The sequence below is a fragment of the Arvicanthis niloticus genome, chromosome 20, assembly GCF_011762505.2.
Source record: "Arvicanthis niloticus isolate mArvNil1 chromosome 20, mArvNil1.pat.X, whole genome shotgun sequence".
Classification (NCBI taxonomy): domain Eukaryota; kingdom Metazoa; phylum Chordata; class Mammalia; order Rodentia; family Muridae; genus Arvicanthis; species Arvicanthis niloticus.
Window position 1 is genome coordinate 49624993 of NC_047677.1, and position 14212 is coordinate 49639204.

A 14212-nucleotide genomic window follows, 5' to 3' on the forward strand; every position below is an offset into this window, starting at 1 on the left:
CTGGTCTACAGAGTGAGTTCCAGGATGGCCAGAGCTACCTAGAGAAACCTTGTCTCAAACAAACAAACAAACAACAACAAATGAACATCCAGGTAGTGGTGGCTCATGCCTTTAATCCCAGCACCTCAACTCAAAGAATGAAAAACAAATAATTTTACAGTCCTCTCTAGAATAGTCCATCAGTTTTAACAGCACACAATGGAGTGCTTGTCTTCTTACCTTGGATGTCCAGCTCCCTCACTCCCTTGATCCCTCAGTCCTTTCCCTGCCCTTAGTCCCACTCTCCCGCTCTACAGTCCTGGCAAGAGCCAGGCCAGGGTGGTAGCAACTGCAGCCAAGAAGCACAGCGGGGTCATGGAGCTTGCCACGGCGCTGTTGCACAGATCTCCGAAGCAGCAGTTTTTCTGGGTTGTGAAAGTCACGTCTCCCACTGACTCTATGGCCACTTGATTGCAATGGTGGGTGGCCACGCAGGCTTGGTAGTGATGGCTCAAGGTCCCGGAGGCTGGGAGAAAGAATGGCACTGGGGTGTTAAACTCCTGGCTGCAGGAGAGAGAGCAGTTACAACGTCCAGGGACTCAAAAGGGATATACTCTGCCCTCTCAAAACAAACAAAACCCACCTCTCAGAAACCAAGGGATTGGAGCCAGTAGGCTGACCTAAACAGTGATGCTAGGATATTCCAAGAGCCCGGTACCACTCCCATTCCAGCCTCACCATGGGAAAATTGCAGCTAAATACAAAAAGGACAGTTTGTAACCCAGCTCTGTTACCTAAATGAAACAAAAGATGATCGTGCTGGTAACTGCTACTCAGTAGCCAGTAACTGCTACTCAGAAGGATTGCCAGGAGTTCAAGGCCAGTCCGATTGACCCATTGAATTAAAGGGCTATAAAATGAGACCCTGTATCAAGGAAACAGCAGATAGATCTGGGAATGAAACTCACTTAGTAAAATGCTTGCTTGGTGTGCACAAGTCTTTGATTCTACCCACACCACCAAAATACACCAAAATCAACAGGATGTGGTAACACACACCATGTGGAGAGAGGAGGGTCCCAAGGTCTAGGGCATCCTTGGATTTATAGCAAGTTGGAGGCCAGCCTGGGAAATGTGAGACACTGTCGTAAAAATAAGTAAAATGTAGATAGATAGATAGATAGATAGATAGATGACAGACTGGAGAGAAAGCTCAGTGGTTAGGAGCGCTTGCTGCCCTTCCAGAGGACCGGAGTTCTTGCAGCAGGCTCACAACTGTCTGTAACTCCAGCCCCAGAGAATCTGATATATTCCTCTGACCTCTGAGGATACTCACGAACATGTGGCATGCACTCAGACATACATACATACATGTTCATATGTAAAAAATAAATCTTGGGGCTGGAGAGATGGCTCAGCAGTTAAGAGCACTGACTGCTCTTCCAGAGGTCCTGAGTTCAAATCCCAGCAACCACATGGCAGCTCACAACTGTCTGTAACTCCAAGATTCGACACCCTCACACTCAGACATACATGCAGGCAAAACACCAACGCATGTGCAGTAAAAATAAATGAATAAATTATTTTAAAAAAAATAAATCTTTCAAAAATAAAAGTAAATTGGGGCTAGGGAGACGGCTCAGTGGCTCAGAGCACTCCATACTCTCCCAGAGGACTTGGTTCAGCTCCCAGCACCCACTCGGTGGCTTACTATCACCCGTAATTCCAGTTCCAGAGGCTTTACTTTCTCTCCCGACCTCCGCAGGCAGCAGGTAGGCCTGTGATACACAAACACACACACAGGAAAATACACACACATAAAATAAAAGCATTCAGAAAGTAGAAGTGAGCAGATCTTTGTGAGTTCAAGTCCAGCCTGGTCTATATAGTGAGTTCCAGGCCAGCCAAGAATACATAATGATGTCCTGTTTCCAACCAACCAACCAACCAACCAAATCAACCAAAAATACAAGCCAAATAAACAAAATAATTACTACAAATAAATAAAAAGTCAGCGGGGTATCTGCTTTGAGCTTAGGCCAGAAAAAAAAAGATGTGTGTTTCACTGAATCTAAGTCTAGGTTAGTTAGTAGGAACTGTCATTTTCTGATCTTGGTAAATGACACGGGAATGTTAGCACCTGAAGAACCAGGGCTCAAATACATCTGTACATTTCTTTTGTCATTTTCCTGTCAACCAAATGATTTCAAATAAAAATATTAGACACAGACACACACACACACACACACACACACACACACACAAAACATACCCTTTCCAGACCTTAGTCAGTGCCTGACAGTTGAACTTTGGAGTTTGGTTTAACATTTGCCTCTGATCTTAGGAGACAGCTTCTTCCCTAGCAAAGGCCTATGAGGGTCTGTATGGAGAGTAACGACAGGGGTGGGAGAGCCTGCGGAGCCTTGGGCTTCTCAGGGCACAGTGCCAGGAGCCAGTGCCCTGCTTCAGCAGTGGCACCATCTGCCCTGAGCCAGATTGAACTGGGAAGGGTGGAAACCAGCCGGATTGAAGGGGGGCTGGTTGGAGGCAGTGGGAAGGGGGATGGGTGGACAACCAAGGACTCACATTGCTTGACTTGTTCCGAGCTGGGTTGAGGTTTGCGGTCCAGGAAGCCGCAGCGCTCACCCTCACCGCAGGTGACCACTGTCTGCTTGCAGGAGTTGCTGGGGCCTCCACCGCAGTCATAGCACCTCATGCGGTGTCCTGGCAGGAAAGAAGAGGTACTGGATCCGGCTCTTAGAGGAGTCCTGGCAAAGGGAAGGACAGGCCTGTGCCTGAGGCATTCTAGCTTCCTCCTTACCCAGGGCAGCCCCTAGCAGGGCGCTGAGCAAGATCCCGACCAACTGGGGGTTCATCACGTTGTTCGTTCGCTTATGTCTGTAGCGCCTCTCCCTCCCTCCCACCCCCCTCTCAGGCTCTACTCTGCCAGCCTTATATCCCCCTTGCCTTGGGCTTTATAGGGCAATAAACAGCGAGGAAAGAGTCTCCCCAGCAAGCACCAGGGCCCCAATGGGGATAGGGAGGGGCCCCCATGGGTGGCTTTGAGCGTCCTCTGAAGCCCCAAACTTCGAAGCACTGGTTCCAGAATGGTGGCCCAAGACCCCCCGGGGGCCCTAAACCCCTCCGGAAACCGAAGGGTCTTCTTTTTTAAATTCTCCATCCTCCGATGTTCTTGCTCATCTACATCCCAGATGGAATGCAGAAGAAGTAGGTTATGAAAACCCAGCCACCTTTGATTATAACCAACATTAAACCAATTCTCAGAAATGTAAAAGAATGCCATTCTCCCGTCTGGGTTGTCAGAGGGTAATTATTATTTTTCACAAAGCTATGTCTTCCTAACATATAATATATTTTTATTTGTTAAATGAATATAACCATACCTAATTATTCATTTAGCTAGCTGATTGTTGCTGGTTTTGAGACAAGGCTGGCTTTGAACTCCTGATCCTTCTGCCTCAGAGTCTCAACTGATGGGATTACATGCATGCATCACCCTGCCTGGCTTAGATACCAATTTTAAATATTCTGTGTACTTTATTTTATTGTTTTAAATTTTATAGATATAGATTAGTGTGTGTGTTTGTGTGTGTGTGTGTGTGTGTGTGTGTATGTTTGCTTGTTGAGGCAATCTTAGACATAGCTTAGGCTAGCCCGCCAATCAGCATGTAGTCCATGCTAGCCTCAAATTTGACAATCCTGTCTCAGTCTCCTCTGTACTGAGATTATAGGCATGTGCCATCACATCTGGCTCCTTATTTAAATTTCTTTCTTAAAAAGATTTATTATATGTGAACAAATATTTTGCCTACATGTAACGTGCCCCACGTGTGTGCCTGGTGCCAGTGGAGGCCAGAAGAAGCACCCAATGCCCTGGGTCTGGAGTTAACAGTTGGTTATAAGCCACCATGTGGGTGCTGGGAATCGAACTAGGGCCCTCTTCAAGAACAAGTGCTCTAAACTGTTGAGCCATCTCTCCAGCCCCCTTAGTCTTGTTTAAAATAGAATTTACTTGGGGCTGAAGAGATAGATATCTCAGTGATAAGAATACTTGCTTTTTTTTTTTTTTTTTTTTTTTTTTTTTTGGAAGAACAGCTTCCTTTCCTAATACCATGTTGAACAGTAGTAACTATGGCTCCAGAGGAGCTAATGTCCTCTCTGGCCTCTAGGCTTCTGCACTCACATGAGTGTTTCTATGCACACACACACACACACACACACACACACACACACACACACAGAGAATTAAAAATAAGTCTTTAAAAACAGTCATGTGGCCGGGCGGTGGTGGTGCTCGCCTTTAATCCCAGCACTTGGGAGGCAGAGACAGGCGGATTTCTGAGTTCGAGGCCAGCCTGATCTACAAAGAGAGTTCCAGGACAGCCAGGACTACACAGAGAAACCCTGTCTTGAAAAACCAAAAAAAAAAAAAAAAAAAAAAAAAAAAAAGTCATGTGTTAGGTAGGGAATGTCCAGAGGCAGAGGCAGGTGGATCTTTGTGAGTTCAAGGCCAACCCAGTTGACATAGTGAGTTCCGGGTCAGTCAAGGAAGGCCCCCCAAAATAAGTTAATAAAAATGTATTATTTGTTTCCTTGTGAGTCCAGGTGAAAGCATGCTGCCGTGCGCTTGTGGGGACCAGAGGATGCCTCTGCAGGTGACTCTGTCTTCCCACCTCTCTGTGGGTTCCAGGGTTCAGGCCCTCAGCTTCTACCGCAGGCACTTTTACCTGCTGATTATCCCAGGAGTCCGCTTATTTCTGATATGGTTAATATTGGTAGAATCCATACGAAGGAAAGCTCTGTGGGGTCTCCAGTTATTTTCAGGGTATAGGTGCTGAGAGGCCCACCACCCTCTTCTTTGCCATGGCCCTCTTGGTACTGGGAACGGAAACCGGGGCTGCCCTGGAGTTAGATAAACCCTCTAAGACTCCCTGTGCCCACCCAGTGTCTTAATCCCTAACCTCCTTCACAGTCACTGTCCCATCCTGAAAACCTACCCAGTCTTCCTTTCCAATTTCTCCTTAGAGGAAGGACATACATCTTCTAGCCCAGCTCCTGGTTAATTCTTTCCTGCAACGTAGTAAAGCCAGGAGGGATAATTATGGGGAAGCAATGTTGAAGCTTGGGGTTGGGGGAGTGAAGCAAAGGCATGTGAGGTAGGCGGGGTAGGGGCCCCAACAGCTGGGCTTGGTGGGTGGGGTGTGAAAATGGGTGGGTGGGTTTTGTTGATACTACACTCAAACAGGACTCTGACATCTAGAGAGGGTTCAGAGTGTGACCTTGAGAGGCATACTCGCTCCGATGGGAACAGACAAAAACAAAAAACAAAACAAAAAAAGAAAGAAAAAAAAACAAAAACAAAAAAACCGAAGTGAACCGAGAACAGGTTGAGAGCAGGAGGGAGAGAGGAGGCAGGAGGGAAGGCGGCAGACACCACTCTAGAGAGGCAGACAGCTGGGCCAAGTTAACAAACAGGGAGAAAACAGAAGACCTTCAAGGCAAACTCGGGCAGGAGCCTCAGGTGCGGGAACAGAGGGTTGTTATCAGGCAGGCGAATCTCTCACTTCTCCACACCCCAGATTCTCTCCCTCCGTCTGTTGGTTTGCTGGTTCCTCCCTGTCTCGGGCAGGTGTGTCTGACTCGGGGTACAGACAGTGCCTGCCCAGAGTGCTGAGCTGTTCCTACCATGGGTCTGTCCAGCGCCTTCCTTGGCATCCTGTTCCTCTCAGGGACACTGGGTAAGGGTAGACTGGGGAATCCACAAGAAGGGGAGAGAGCTGGGACGGGCTTGTGCCAGGGCCGAGACGGAGACTGGAAACAAAGCTGACAGAGGTGGAGAGAAATGGGGAGATTTTAGGACATTGGAGTCTGAGGCAGGAAGAGCTGGACTCCCAGGCAAGCCTGGGCTATGTAAAGCTACGTCTCCAAAGGCCAGAGGGAGGGGGCGTTTGAGAACAGCTCTCTGCTCCTGCTGTTTGCCTCTCACATCCTGCTCTGTGCTCAGTGCCTCGGTCAGTGCCAACTCCTGTTTCCTCCTGTCTTTGGCATTATCTACTTCACTTTTGGGTCTCCCCTTCCTTCCTGCTCATGCGTCTGGCTTTTGCATTCCTCTCTACTGACTTGTTTCTCTTGCCACTCTCTGTTCCTGTCTGTCTGTCCTGGTCGCTGTGTCCCTCTTGTTTCTGCCTGATTCTTTGCATCCTGTTTCTTCCTTAGCTGTTTTACATTCCTGTTTTCCTCTTCTGTTTTATGGCTCTCTCTCCCTCCTTTGTGCGTCAGCTCTCTGTGTGTCTCAGAGGTCTGCGCAGCCTTTTACCTTCTCCTTCCTGCCTTGATCTCTGCTGACCCAACAGGTCTCACCACTTCCCCAACCAGAGGACGGCTCCACTGTTACACCTGCAGCTTTGCCAAGCCCTGCTACCCTGTTCCCACGGAGTGTGGAGAGGACGAGGTGTGTGGTGTCAGTGTTGGCACCTCAGGTAGGACTCTGGTCCGATGGCCTTTCTTGGGGTGGCGCCTCACCTCTCTTTTTTTCTGCCCATTCCTGCCACCCCAACCTCAGCGTTCCTCTTTTGTCCCACAGAGCAAAATGAGGTCATCGAGCGGAAAAGCTGCCTCCCAAGAGCCCAGTGCCCTCTGCTGGGCCGTACGACCTACTGGTCACGGTCCTATGCTCTCCGGCACCAGTGCTGTGAGCAGGATCTATGCAACGCTGCTGCCCCACATCGACCCCTCAGCCTTCCCCTCATGACTCTGCTACCCCTTGCGACTATCTTCGGCTGGGGAGTACATATCTTCCTCTAGCCCATGGGTCCACAACTGTCAACCCAGGACTCCAATGTCACCATGGACGTGAAAACACCTGCACAGATGTTTTCAGACATGCTCAAAAGCATGACTTTGTATAAAAACCTCAGCCACCAAACCCAGAACCTCTACAGACCCGGTTCCTACAGCTGGAGTCCTGCTTCCCGCATGCAAGTGTCTGGAACCTCGCCTCATAAGAGACCCCTGCTGTCTTTAAACCTAGATGTCCCAGGTCAGCTACCCTGAATGAGCTATGGGGTCCCAGACAAAGGGACAGAAGTGTCACTGGGGCTGGCGAAAAATGGAGTAATTCTAGGGGACATGTAGCTTGGTACCCGAGGGTCTTAAGAACAGAGGGCTACCTTGGGGAACCATAAAGAGTGTATTTAATAAAAGGGCTATTGGGTAGATATATAGCTCAATGACAGAGTGCTTGCCTGCCTTACACAAGGCCCTGGGTTCAATCCTCTACACCATAAATAAATAAACAAACAAATAAATAAATAATATGTGAAAATAGTAAGAGAGCTTGACTGTGAGCCTGATAATGATGCATCTAGTGGTGTTGGTGAAACACAGGAGTGTGCACTTTAAGAATGAACTACAGCAGGCAGAACAGGTGGTTCCCTGGGAACCAGCATGTGCTGTGTAAGCACAAGAACCTTGTTTTGGATGCAGGCACCCACTTTAAAAACTCAGTGATTAAGAGCAAGAGGACCCGGGGTTCAATTCCCAGCACCAACATGGTTCACATGCATCTGCAGTTCCTGTCCCAGGACATCCCATGCCCTTTACTGGCCTCCTTGGGCACTGAACACAATGTGGTCCACAGGTGTACATGGAGGCAAAACACCAGTACACATAACATTTTAAAAAATTAAAATAAAAAGCCAGGTATAGCCACACAGGAGTGCCAAATGAGGGGCAGAGACTGGGGATCTGTGGGAATTGCTGGCCATGAGCCTAGTTCCATGACAGGACCCTGTCTCAAAGGAATAAGGACATATATCTTCTGTGTATACATGTGCACTTGTATGTATACAAAAACACACACAACACACATACACACACACAAACAAACAAGAATGCTTGGTGGGTTGGGCTGCCACACTCGACCCTGAATGGTGCCCCCACAACCCCAGTTTCCATTTATGTGGCTGTCATCTTCTCTCCTGCCAGTATGTGAGCTTCAGCTGCTGCGGTTTGTAGGCTGCAGGCAATGTCCAAGAAGCCTGCTTTCTCCTTTGAGAGCCAAGCTTGAAACCAAGAGTCAGAAGGGGCACCTGGCAGAGCTGCCTGTGAGGGGCATGTGGTCTGGAGTCCGGCTTCTTAGGGAGCATTGACACCCTCTCTGACTCCCTCTGTTCGGACAGCCTGGAGGTACTCACTCCACTAGGGATGTATCCACTAACCCTTGTATATGCTTCTGCTACCCAGGGAGATAGCAAGGGACTGGTGGGCTCGAGGGTAAGAGCTCAGAGTGAGTCAGAAGTGATAAGCTACCCATAGAGAACCACAGAGGAGCATGTGTGCCTGGGATAAGGACAGAGCCCCAGTGGGGCTGAAGACAGCCATTCCGTTTTGGCCTTGGTTCCCTCCTGTTCCATCTGAGGAAGTCTGGGGCCTGACTAAAGAGGTCTTTTTCCCTCTCAGCTTCTCTTTGTGAGAAGAAACATGGAGAGGGAAGGTCAGACTTACTTGGAAACCCATTAAGTCTTCAGTTTTCTTTGTCTCCCACATCTGCTGTTTGGGGCTGCTATTTTCCAGACTCTGCATCTGGGTCTGTCCACATTTCTCTCCTTTGTCCCTCCCCACAGGTATCTCAGCCTCTCCTGTGACAGATGCCCCACCACTTCTCATGTCTCTGGACTCTTCCTGTCCCTCCTGCCAACAGACCCCCAGACCCCATAATACTCCCTCCTCTCTCTGAGTCACTGCTGTGCTAGCTGCTTTGAGACAGGACACCACGCCTTTTTTTGTAGGTGACATCACACAATGATGTTACTCCCTTTCTTATGTTGTCCCTGGCCCCTCCAGCTTGGTGGCTGTTGGAAGCCTGGTAGGAGTCACACCCTCAGCCACCCCTTCGCCAAGGTTTCCGAGGAATCCTTCAGGCGCCAGTGGCCAGTGACACAGAACTGTAGGTCAGGCTTTTTGAGGCAGATGTCTCCAAGGTCACCTGGTCTTGTGGGTGGGTGGGCTGTTGAGTTTGCAAAGCAAAAAGCTATGTTAAATCTCCTGGACTTTCTCAGGAACCAGCACCCCCATCTACAATCTAACCCCAGGTTCTAGGTAACAATGTCTCCTGCTCAGCCCCTCTGGGGTCTAAGGCTTCATCCCGTGTTGTTCCTTACCTTAGGTGGGCCAAGTGGATGTTCTCATAGACCTGGACTTCAGGTTTGAAATGAGGAATTGAAGGTTCTGGGGGGAAGAAGCCATACGATGTGAGGTCACCAGGTAATTCAGGGGTCCGTTCCTTGCCACACCTCCCCTAGAGCACACGGGGTCTAGAGTGAGCCTAACCCTTTGCCTCACACCCAATTGACCTCTCTGGGAAAAGACTCACCTCTGTCCTGAGACCCCTGGGTCCTCCGCTGCCTCCAGATCACTATGCCGAGGGCTATGATGGTGACCCCTTGGCCTACTGTGAACAACAGCACCAGTACCCAGGGCACATCCCAGCTCGGCAGAGGGGCACAAACAGTGGGAGAAGGTTCTGCGGAAGCTGCCTCAACAGCAAAAGAAGAACGACAGGCAGTGCCCACACACATGCAAATCACACACATGAAAATGGAAAAAAGAAAAAAAAAGAGGGCTTTAGAGTTTGCATTCCTCCAGTTCCTTATTCACCCATCATCCTCTAGGCCCTGCTGAAACCTTTCCGTCCTGATGCAAGGCCTGTTCGCTCCTCTCTCTGACTGATAAATGGGTTATTCTCCATCTGGTGGCGCTCATTCTCAACACAATGGCCTTTTATTTTGTATAACAATTATAAGCTTTCTGCTTCTGTCTTCCCTGTCAATAGACCATTATACCACAGTGTACTCGACCCCTTCTTCAGAAGTCAGAACCCAGAAATCCCTATGTACTTCCTCTCTGTCATGGAAAAGTTTATACAAATAATAGATTAGTGTGTTTCTTTCTTCTGTTTGTTCTTGAGACAAGATCTCATGGAGGTCAGACTGGTCTCGAACTCCGGTGTCGGCCTTCTGAGTCCTGGGAGGCAGAATACATGCTTGGCTTGTATTCTGGCCTAGTTCTTGTTTCTTTTCTTTTCTTCTCTTTTCTTTCTTTGTTAAAGATTTATTTATTCACTTAATGCATATGAATACACTGTTGCTGTCTTCAGACACCCCAGAAGAGGGCACCAGACCCCATTACAGATGGTTGTGAGCCACCATGTGGTTGCTGGGAATTGAACTCAGGACCTCTGGAAGAGCAGTCAGTGCTCTTAACCGCTGAGCCATCTCACCAGCCCAGGCTTATTTCTTTTATTATTTTGACGATTTTGCTTATTTTTAGAGAAGCAGGGTCCCATGTGATGCAGGTTGGCTTTGAACTCCATATAGCCAAGGCTGTCCTCAAACTTTCGATCCTCCTACCTCCCACGTGCTAAGAGGCATGTGCCACTCTGCTCTGCTTAAATCAGCCTATTTCTTTCTTGTGTGTGTGCGCATGGCTGTGTGTGCATTCACGTGAGTGTAGGCGTGCAAGCACATCCTGGTGGCTGGCAGACAACTGCTGGTGTTTTTCCTTAGGAGACATCCATCCACCTTATTGTGTGAGACAAAGTTTCTCACTATCCTGGAGCTCACAAAGCAGGCCAGGCTGGCTGACTCGAGAGCCCCAGGGGCCCATCTGCCTTGGTCTCCCTGGAGTTGGAACTACAAGTCTGCAATCACCATGACTGGCTCTTTTTTGTGACTCTTGAGTTCAAACTCAGATTCTCATGTTTGTGCTGCAGGCACTTTACTTGGCTGGGCTCTCTCTTCATCCCTAGACTAACCCCTTTCTAAACAGTGGTATATCCCACCAAAGTAGCCTTGGTTTCTGATCTGGTCTGGGGAAGCAGGAAGTTGGTTTAATCAACTATTCTTTGTGATAGACTTGGTCAATGAGGGAGCTGAGGGAAACTTCCCCTGTGGAAAAGTTACCCTCTAAGTTATTGGCGTGAGACATGCCGGAGAGAATACCTTTCTCCATTCCCTCCGTCATTTTACCTGCCAGGCTAAAGCTGAATCTTTTGTTTTGAGGCATAAGGCAGCGGATGTTCCTTGGCCTGCGGCCCCTGGTCTCAGAAACCCCCTCTATAGGACACACCAAGAGCAGGGCAGCCCCTTCTCCCCAGAAGTACTGAGCAGGTCCTCTCACGGGATTCCTTCCTTCTAACCAGGTCACCGAGTCCAGACGCCTGGCAGGGACCACAGAGCACAGGAGGGCTGAACAAGAGAGGCCATCTGGAGACTTCACAGAGAACTGGGATCCTGGCAGGAGAGAGGGACTCCTCAGTTTCTTGTGTGGTTTTCCCTAATCTCTAGTGTCCAGAGGGCTCTTCGGACCCCAACTCACCTTTGAGCACAGAAACATCATACACCCTCCAGTTCTGGTACTTGTGGTTCTGGTCCATCACAGTACACCAGTACCGTCCAGCGTCTTCATCTCTGGACCCCTCCAGCAAGAGGGAATAATTTCCGAGGAGTTTGAACCTGGAATCAGGTTCATGTTTCCCAAGGTCTGAGACAGGCCTGTCTACTTGGACCTGGGCCACCAAGATGGTGGAGGAACCTGGTACAGGGCTGCGGAACCAGGTTAGGAGCTGACCCCCAAGTAGGGAGGGGGGTGAAGGACACGGCATCTCCACTGACTCCCCTGAGGCTACATAGATGGTCTGGATGCTGTCTGTGGAGAAAGAGCACTGTCAGACCAGGGCAGTCCAGGCCTTCAGCAAACCCCTGCTTTATCGCTAACTCCTGCCTTCCCTTCCTTCTGGGGTCTCCATGCACTGGTGAGCACACATTTCTCTAATGACTGGCACAAAGAAAGAAATGTGGGCTGGGAATGTAGCTCAGTCAGTAAAGTGCTTGCCTGAGGTTTTGGATAGCCAGCAAAGTGCTTGCCTAATGTGTGTGACTTTGGTCCCAGCATGGCTTAAACCCATAAACCGAATGTGCAGTGCACACCTGTGATCCCAGCACTCAGAGATGGGAAAATCAGAAGTTCAGCATCATCCCTCCGCTGTTCAAGGAGTTCAAGGCTACCCTGGGATACACGAGTCCCAGAAAGAGTTGGGGAGGGGAGGTAAAGAGTGAAAAGGTGCTCTGTCTTTCTTTGCCAGTGAGAAGCTCTGTCTGGGTCAGGATAGAAGGAGGCTGCAATAGTTGGTGACACCCCTTATCTCTTCACATATGACTCATCTGTTTTTCTTTCCTGACGGAACGAAGCCAGGTAGCACACAAGTGATACAAGCACTCGGGAAGCTGAGGAGGAAGGGTTGCATCATATAATAAATATATTATATATTTATATAATAAAATATATAACAACCAAAGCTGTTATAAAGCAATACCCTGCCTCAAAACAAACAAATAAAAATAAAATAAGGGGAGCTGGAAGCTGGGTGTGGTGGCACACCTGTAGTCAAAGTGTTCAGAGACAGATGGAGGAGGTAACACTTGAGCTGAGAGTTCAAGACCAGCTGGGGGCTACTGTGACTTTTCTCATTGACTTGACAAAAATACCTGGCTAAAGCAACTTAAGGGGGTTAGATAAGTATTTATTATTATTATTATTATTATTATTATTATTATTATTAGGGTTTTCGAGACAAAAGTTCATTATGTAGCACTGGGCACCCTGGAACTCACTCTGTATGCAGACCAAGCTGTCCTCGAACTAAAAGATCTGCCTGCCTTTGCTGCCTGGATGCTGGGATCAAAGGCGTGCACCACCACTGCCCTGCTAGAAGTAAGATTTCTTTTGACTCATGGTTTAAGCCTATTATAGCAGGAAATTTATGGTGGCAGAAACAGGCTTGCATTTAGATGAACTTCGGAGCAGAGAAAGGGAAACACCTACACCCCACTGGCTTTGCCTTTCCTGTTTTTGTTTAGCCTACGACCCCAGCCCACTGGGTAGTGCCACAGACCTTCAAGGTCGCTTTCCCCTCCTCAGGTTAAATGTAGTTGAGGACTGCCTGGATCGCCTGACCTTGCTGCTATCTCCTCCCAGGTTCTGGGATTATAGGCGTAGCATGTCCTGCCAAGTTTCTGCGGTAATAAGGATCAAACTTCTGGCTGGAGATGAACCTAGAGCTCTGCACCTGCTAGCCAAGCACTCTCTGAGCTAGATCCCCAGACTCAATTTTTATCCTTTTTTAAAACCCAGGAAACTGTATCTAACCTAGGCCCGGGGTACCTCTGGGTCTCCTGAGGACTAAAGGCAAAGAGGGTTCAAGCAAGGTAAATCTGTCCTCTTGAGTCACTTGCATTTTCAGAAACACTCAGGAGAAGCAGCACATTACCTCACAACCTCTTAAGTAGCTGCAGAAACACCCCCACCCCACCCCCACCTCCTGCTCCTTACCTGCAGCAGCCTGGGGGTGCCCATGCAAGAACAGGAGGAGGAATACTACAACTGCCATGGGGAGAGCCTGCCAAGTTCCCCTGCTCCAAAGACCTGCTGTTTCCAGGGAGGAAGCAGAACACAGATAAAAGCCCACAGTCCCTGGGCTGGACCACTTGGCCTCTGGAGACATGAGAATGTGGAGAGATAAAACTCAGTTGCATGTCATCTGGGGGAAAGGGAACTTCCATCTTTCTGCTCGTCATGTTCTGGTACAAGCTGCTCTTGTGTGGAAGGAATCCCAGATACCTTCCTCTTCTCCACCTAGAAGCCTTCTGTAGCTTCTCGTCTATCCCCAAGACATCAGCCAAGAGTCAAATGACTCTGACTGATCATATCTTTGGCACCCAGCATAAAACTGTACATCCAGGCCATAAGCGAGCTCAAATGACTGTTCCTGTGGTTACCTGGGATATCCAGATATTCCAGAGCTCCTGAGGAGTGTCTGTTACTCAAGGAAATGCACAGCAGGAACCTGAATTATTCATGGGTTCTTGGGCTCAGAAGCAGATCTTTATACACTTCTGATTGATTATAATGTGTTATTTAGGTAGTTCGTTTCTTTTTGGCTTGTTCTTTTCTTTCTTTCTTTCTTTCTTTCTTTTTTTTTTTTTTTTTTTTTGAGATGGGTTTTCAAGTTGTCCAGGTTGATTTCAAACCTTTGAATTCTTGATCATCTGCCTCCCAAGGTGTGAGATGACAGGCATACATCATTATGAACAGCTAGTTACTTATTTCAAACATGGAGAAGTTATTTGCCATGGAGTTATATCCCCAGCCATTA

At 48.5% G+C, this 14212-nt stretch overlaps 3 protein-coding genes across 7 annotated transcripts; 1 reads left to right on the forward strand and 2 right to left on the reverse strand.

Annotated features, from left to right (window-relative positions):
• Positions 1-97: 97 nt before the first annotated feature.
• On the reverse strand, positions 98-5818 carry Ly6g6d (lymphocyte antigen 6 family member G6D). 4 transcript variants are annotated; one of them, XM_076916751.1, is made up of 4 exons: positions 5686-5818; positions 4998-5070; positions 2566-2703; positions 98-505 (listed from the first exon to the last, which is right to left on the reverse strand). In XM_076916751.1, the coding sequence occupies exons 2-4, from the start codon at positions 5038-5040 to the stop codon at positions 291-293; spliced, it is 396 nt and encodes a 131-aa protein (XP_076772866.1). In that variant the 5' UTR covers positions 5041-5070; positions 5686-5818; the 3' UTR covers positions 98-290. The 4 variants fall into 4 exon arrangements, with proteins under 4 accessions (XP_076772866.1, XP_076772867.1, XP_076772865.1 ...); XM_076916752.1 differs by having other exon boundaries at positions 2566-2747; positions 5686-5729; XM_076916750.1 differs by lacking the exon at positions 5686-5818 and adding an exon at positions 5492-5587.
• Positions 5615-7221, forward strand: LOC117724361 (lymphocyte antigen 6G6e-like). 2 transcript variants are annotated; one of them, XM_034524108.2, is made up of 3 exons: positions 5615-5738; positions 6354-6479; positions 6584-7221. In XM_034524108.2, the coding sequence occupies exons 1-3, from the start codon at positions 5687-5689 to the stop codon at positions 6802-6804; spliced, it is 399 nt and encodes a 132-aa protein (XP_034379999.1). In that variant the 5' UTR covers positions 5615-5686; the 3' UTR covers positions 6805-7221. The 2 variants fall into 2 exon arrangements, with proteins under 2 accessions (XP_034379999.1, XP_076772864.1); XM_076916749.1 differs by having other exon boundaries at positions 5687-5738; positions 6354-6451.
• Positions 7222-7365: 144 nt separating this feature from the next.
• On the reverse strand, positions 7366-14001 carry Ly6g6f (lymphocyte antigen 6 family member G6F). Its single transcript, XM_034524094.2, has 6 exons — positions 13390-14001; positions 11377-11706; positions 11028-11291; positions 9374-9532; positions 9162-9228; positions 7366-9007 (listed from the first exon to the last, which is right to left on the reverse strand). The coding sequence occupies exons 1-6, from the start codon at positions 13559-13561 to the stop codon at positions 8983-8985; spliced, it is 1017 nt and encodes a 338-aa protein (XP_034379985.2). The 5' UTR covers positions 13562-14001; the 3' UTR covers positions 7366-8982.
• Positions 14002-14212: the final 211 nt, after the last annotated feature.

What these genes read in the sequence shown, in the direction of transcription:
- Ly6g6f (XM_034524094.2), bottom strand. Translation starts at nt 13,561, where the DNA reads ATGTCTCCAGAGGCCAAGTGGTCCAGCCCAGGGACTGTGGGCTTTTAT. An exon ending in ATTCAGCTTTAGCCTGGCAG is followed by an intron (nt 9,533 to 11,027) that starts GTAAAATGACGG and finishes CTGTTGAGGCAG; the next exon opens with CTTCCGCAGAACCTTCTCCC. An exon ending in CCAGGGGTCTCAGGACAGAG is followed by an intron (nt 9,229 to 9,373) that starts GTGAGTCTTTTC and finishes TCTTCCCCCCAG; the next exon opens with AACCTTCAATTCCTCATTTC.
- LOC117724361 (XM_034524108.2), top strand. Translation starts at nt 5,687, where the DNA reads ATGGGTCTGTCCAGCGCCTTCCTTGGCATCCTGTTCCTCTCAGGGACA. An exon ending in GTTCCTCTCAGGGACACTGG is followed by an intron (nt 5,739 to 6,353) that starts GTAAGGGTAGAC and finishes CTGACCCAACAG; the next exon opens with GTCTCACCACTTCCCCAACC. An exon ending in TGTCAGTGTTGGCACCTCAG is followed by an intron (nt 6,480 to 6,583) that starts GTAGGACTCTGG and finishes TTTGTCCCACAG; the next exon opens with AGCAAAATGAGGTCATCGAG.
- Ly6g6d (XM_034524104.2), bottom strand. Translation starts at nt 2,855, where the DNA reads ATGAACCCCCAGTTGGTCGGGATCTTGCTCAGCGCCCTGCTAGGGGCT. An exon ending in CCTGCTAGGGGCTGCCCTGG is followed by an intron (nt 2,704 to 2,800) that starts GTAAGGAGGAAG and finishes CTTTCCTGCCAG; the next exon opens with GACACCGCATGAGGTGCTAT. An exon ending in CTCGGAACAAGTCAAGCAAT is followed by an intron (nt 506 to 2,565) that starts GTGAGTCCTTGG and finishes TCTTTCTCCCAG; the next exon opens with CCTCCGGGACCTTGAGCCAT.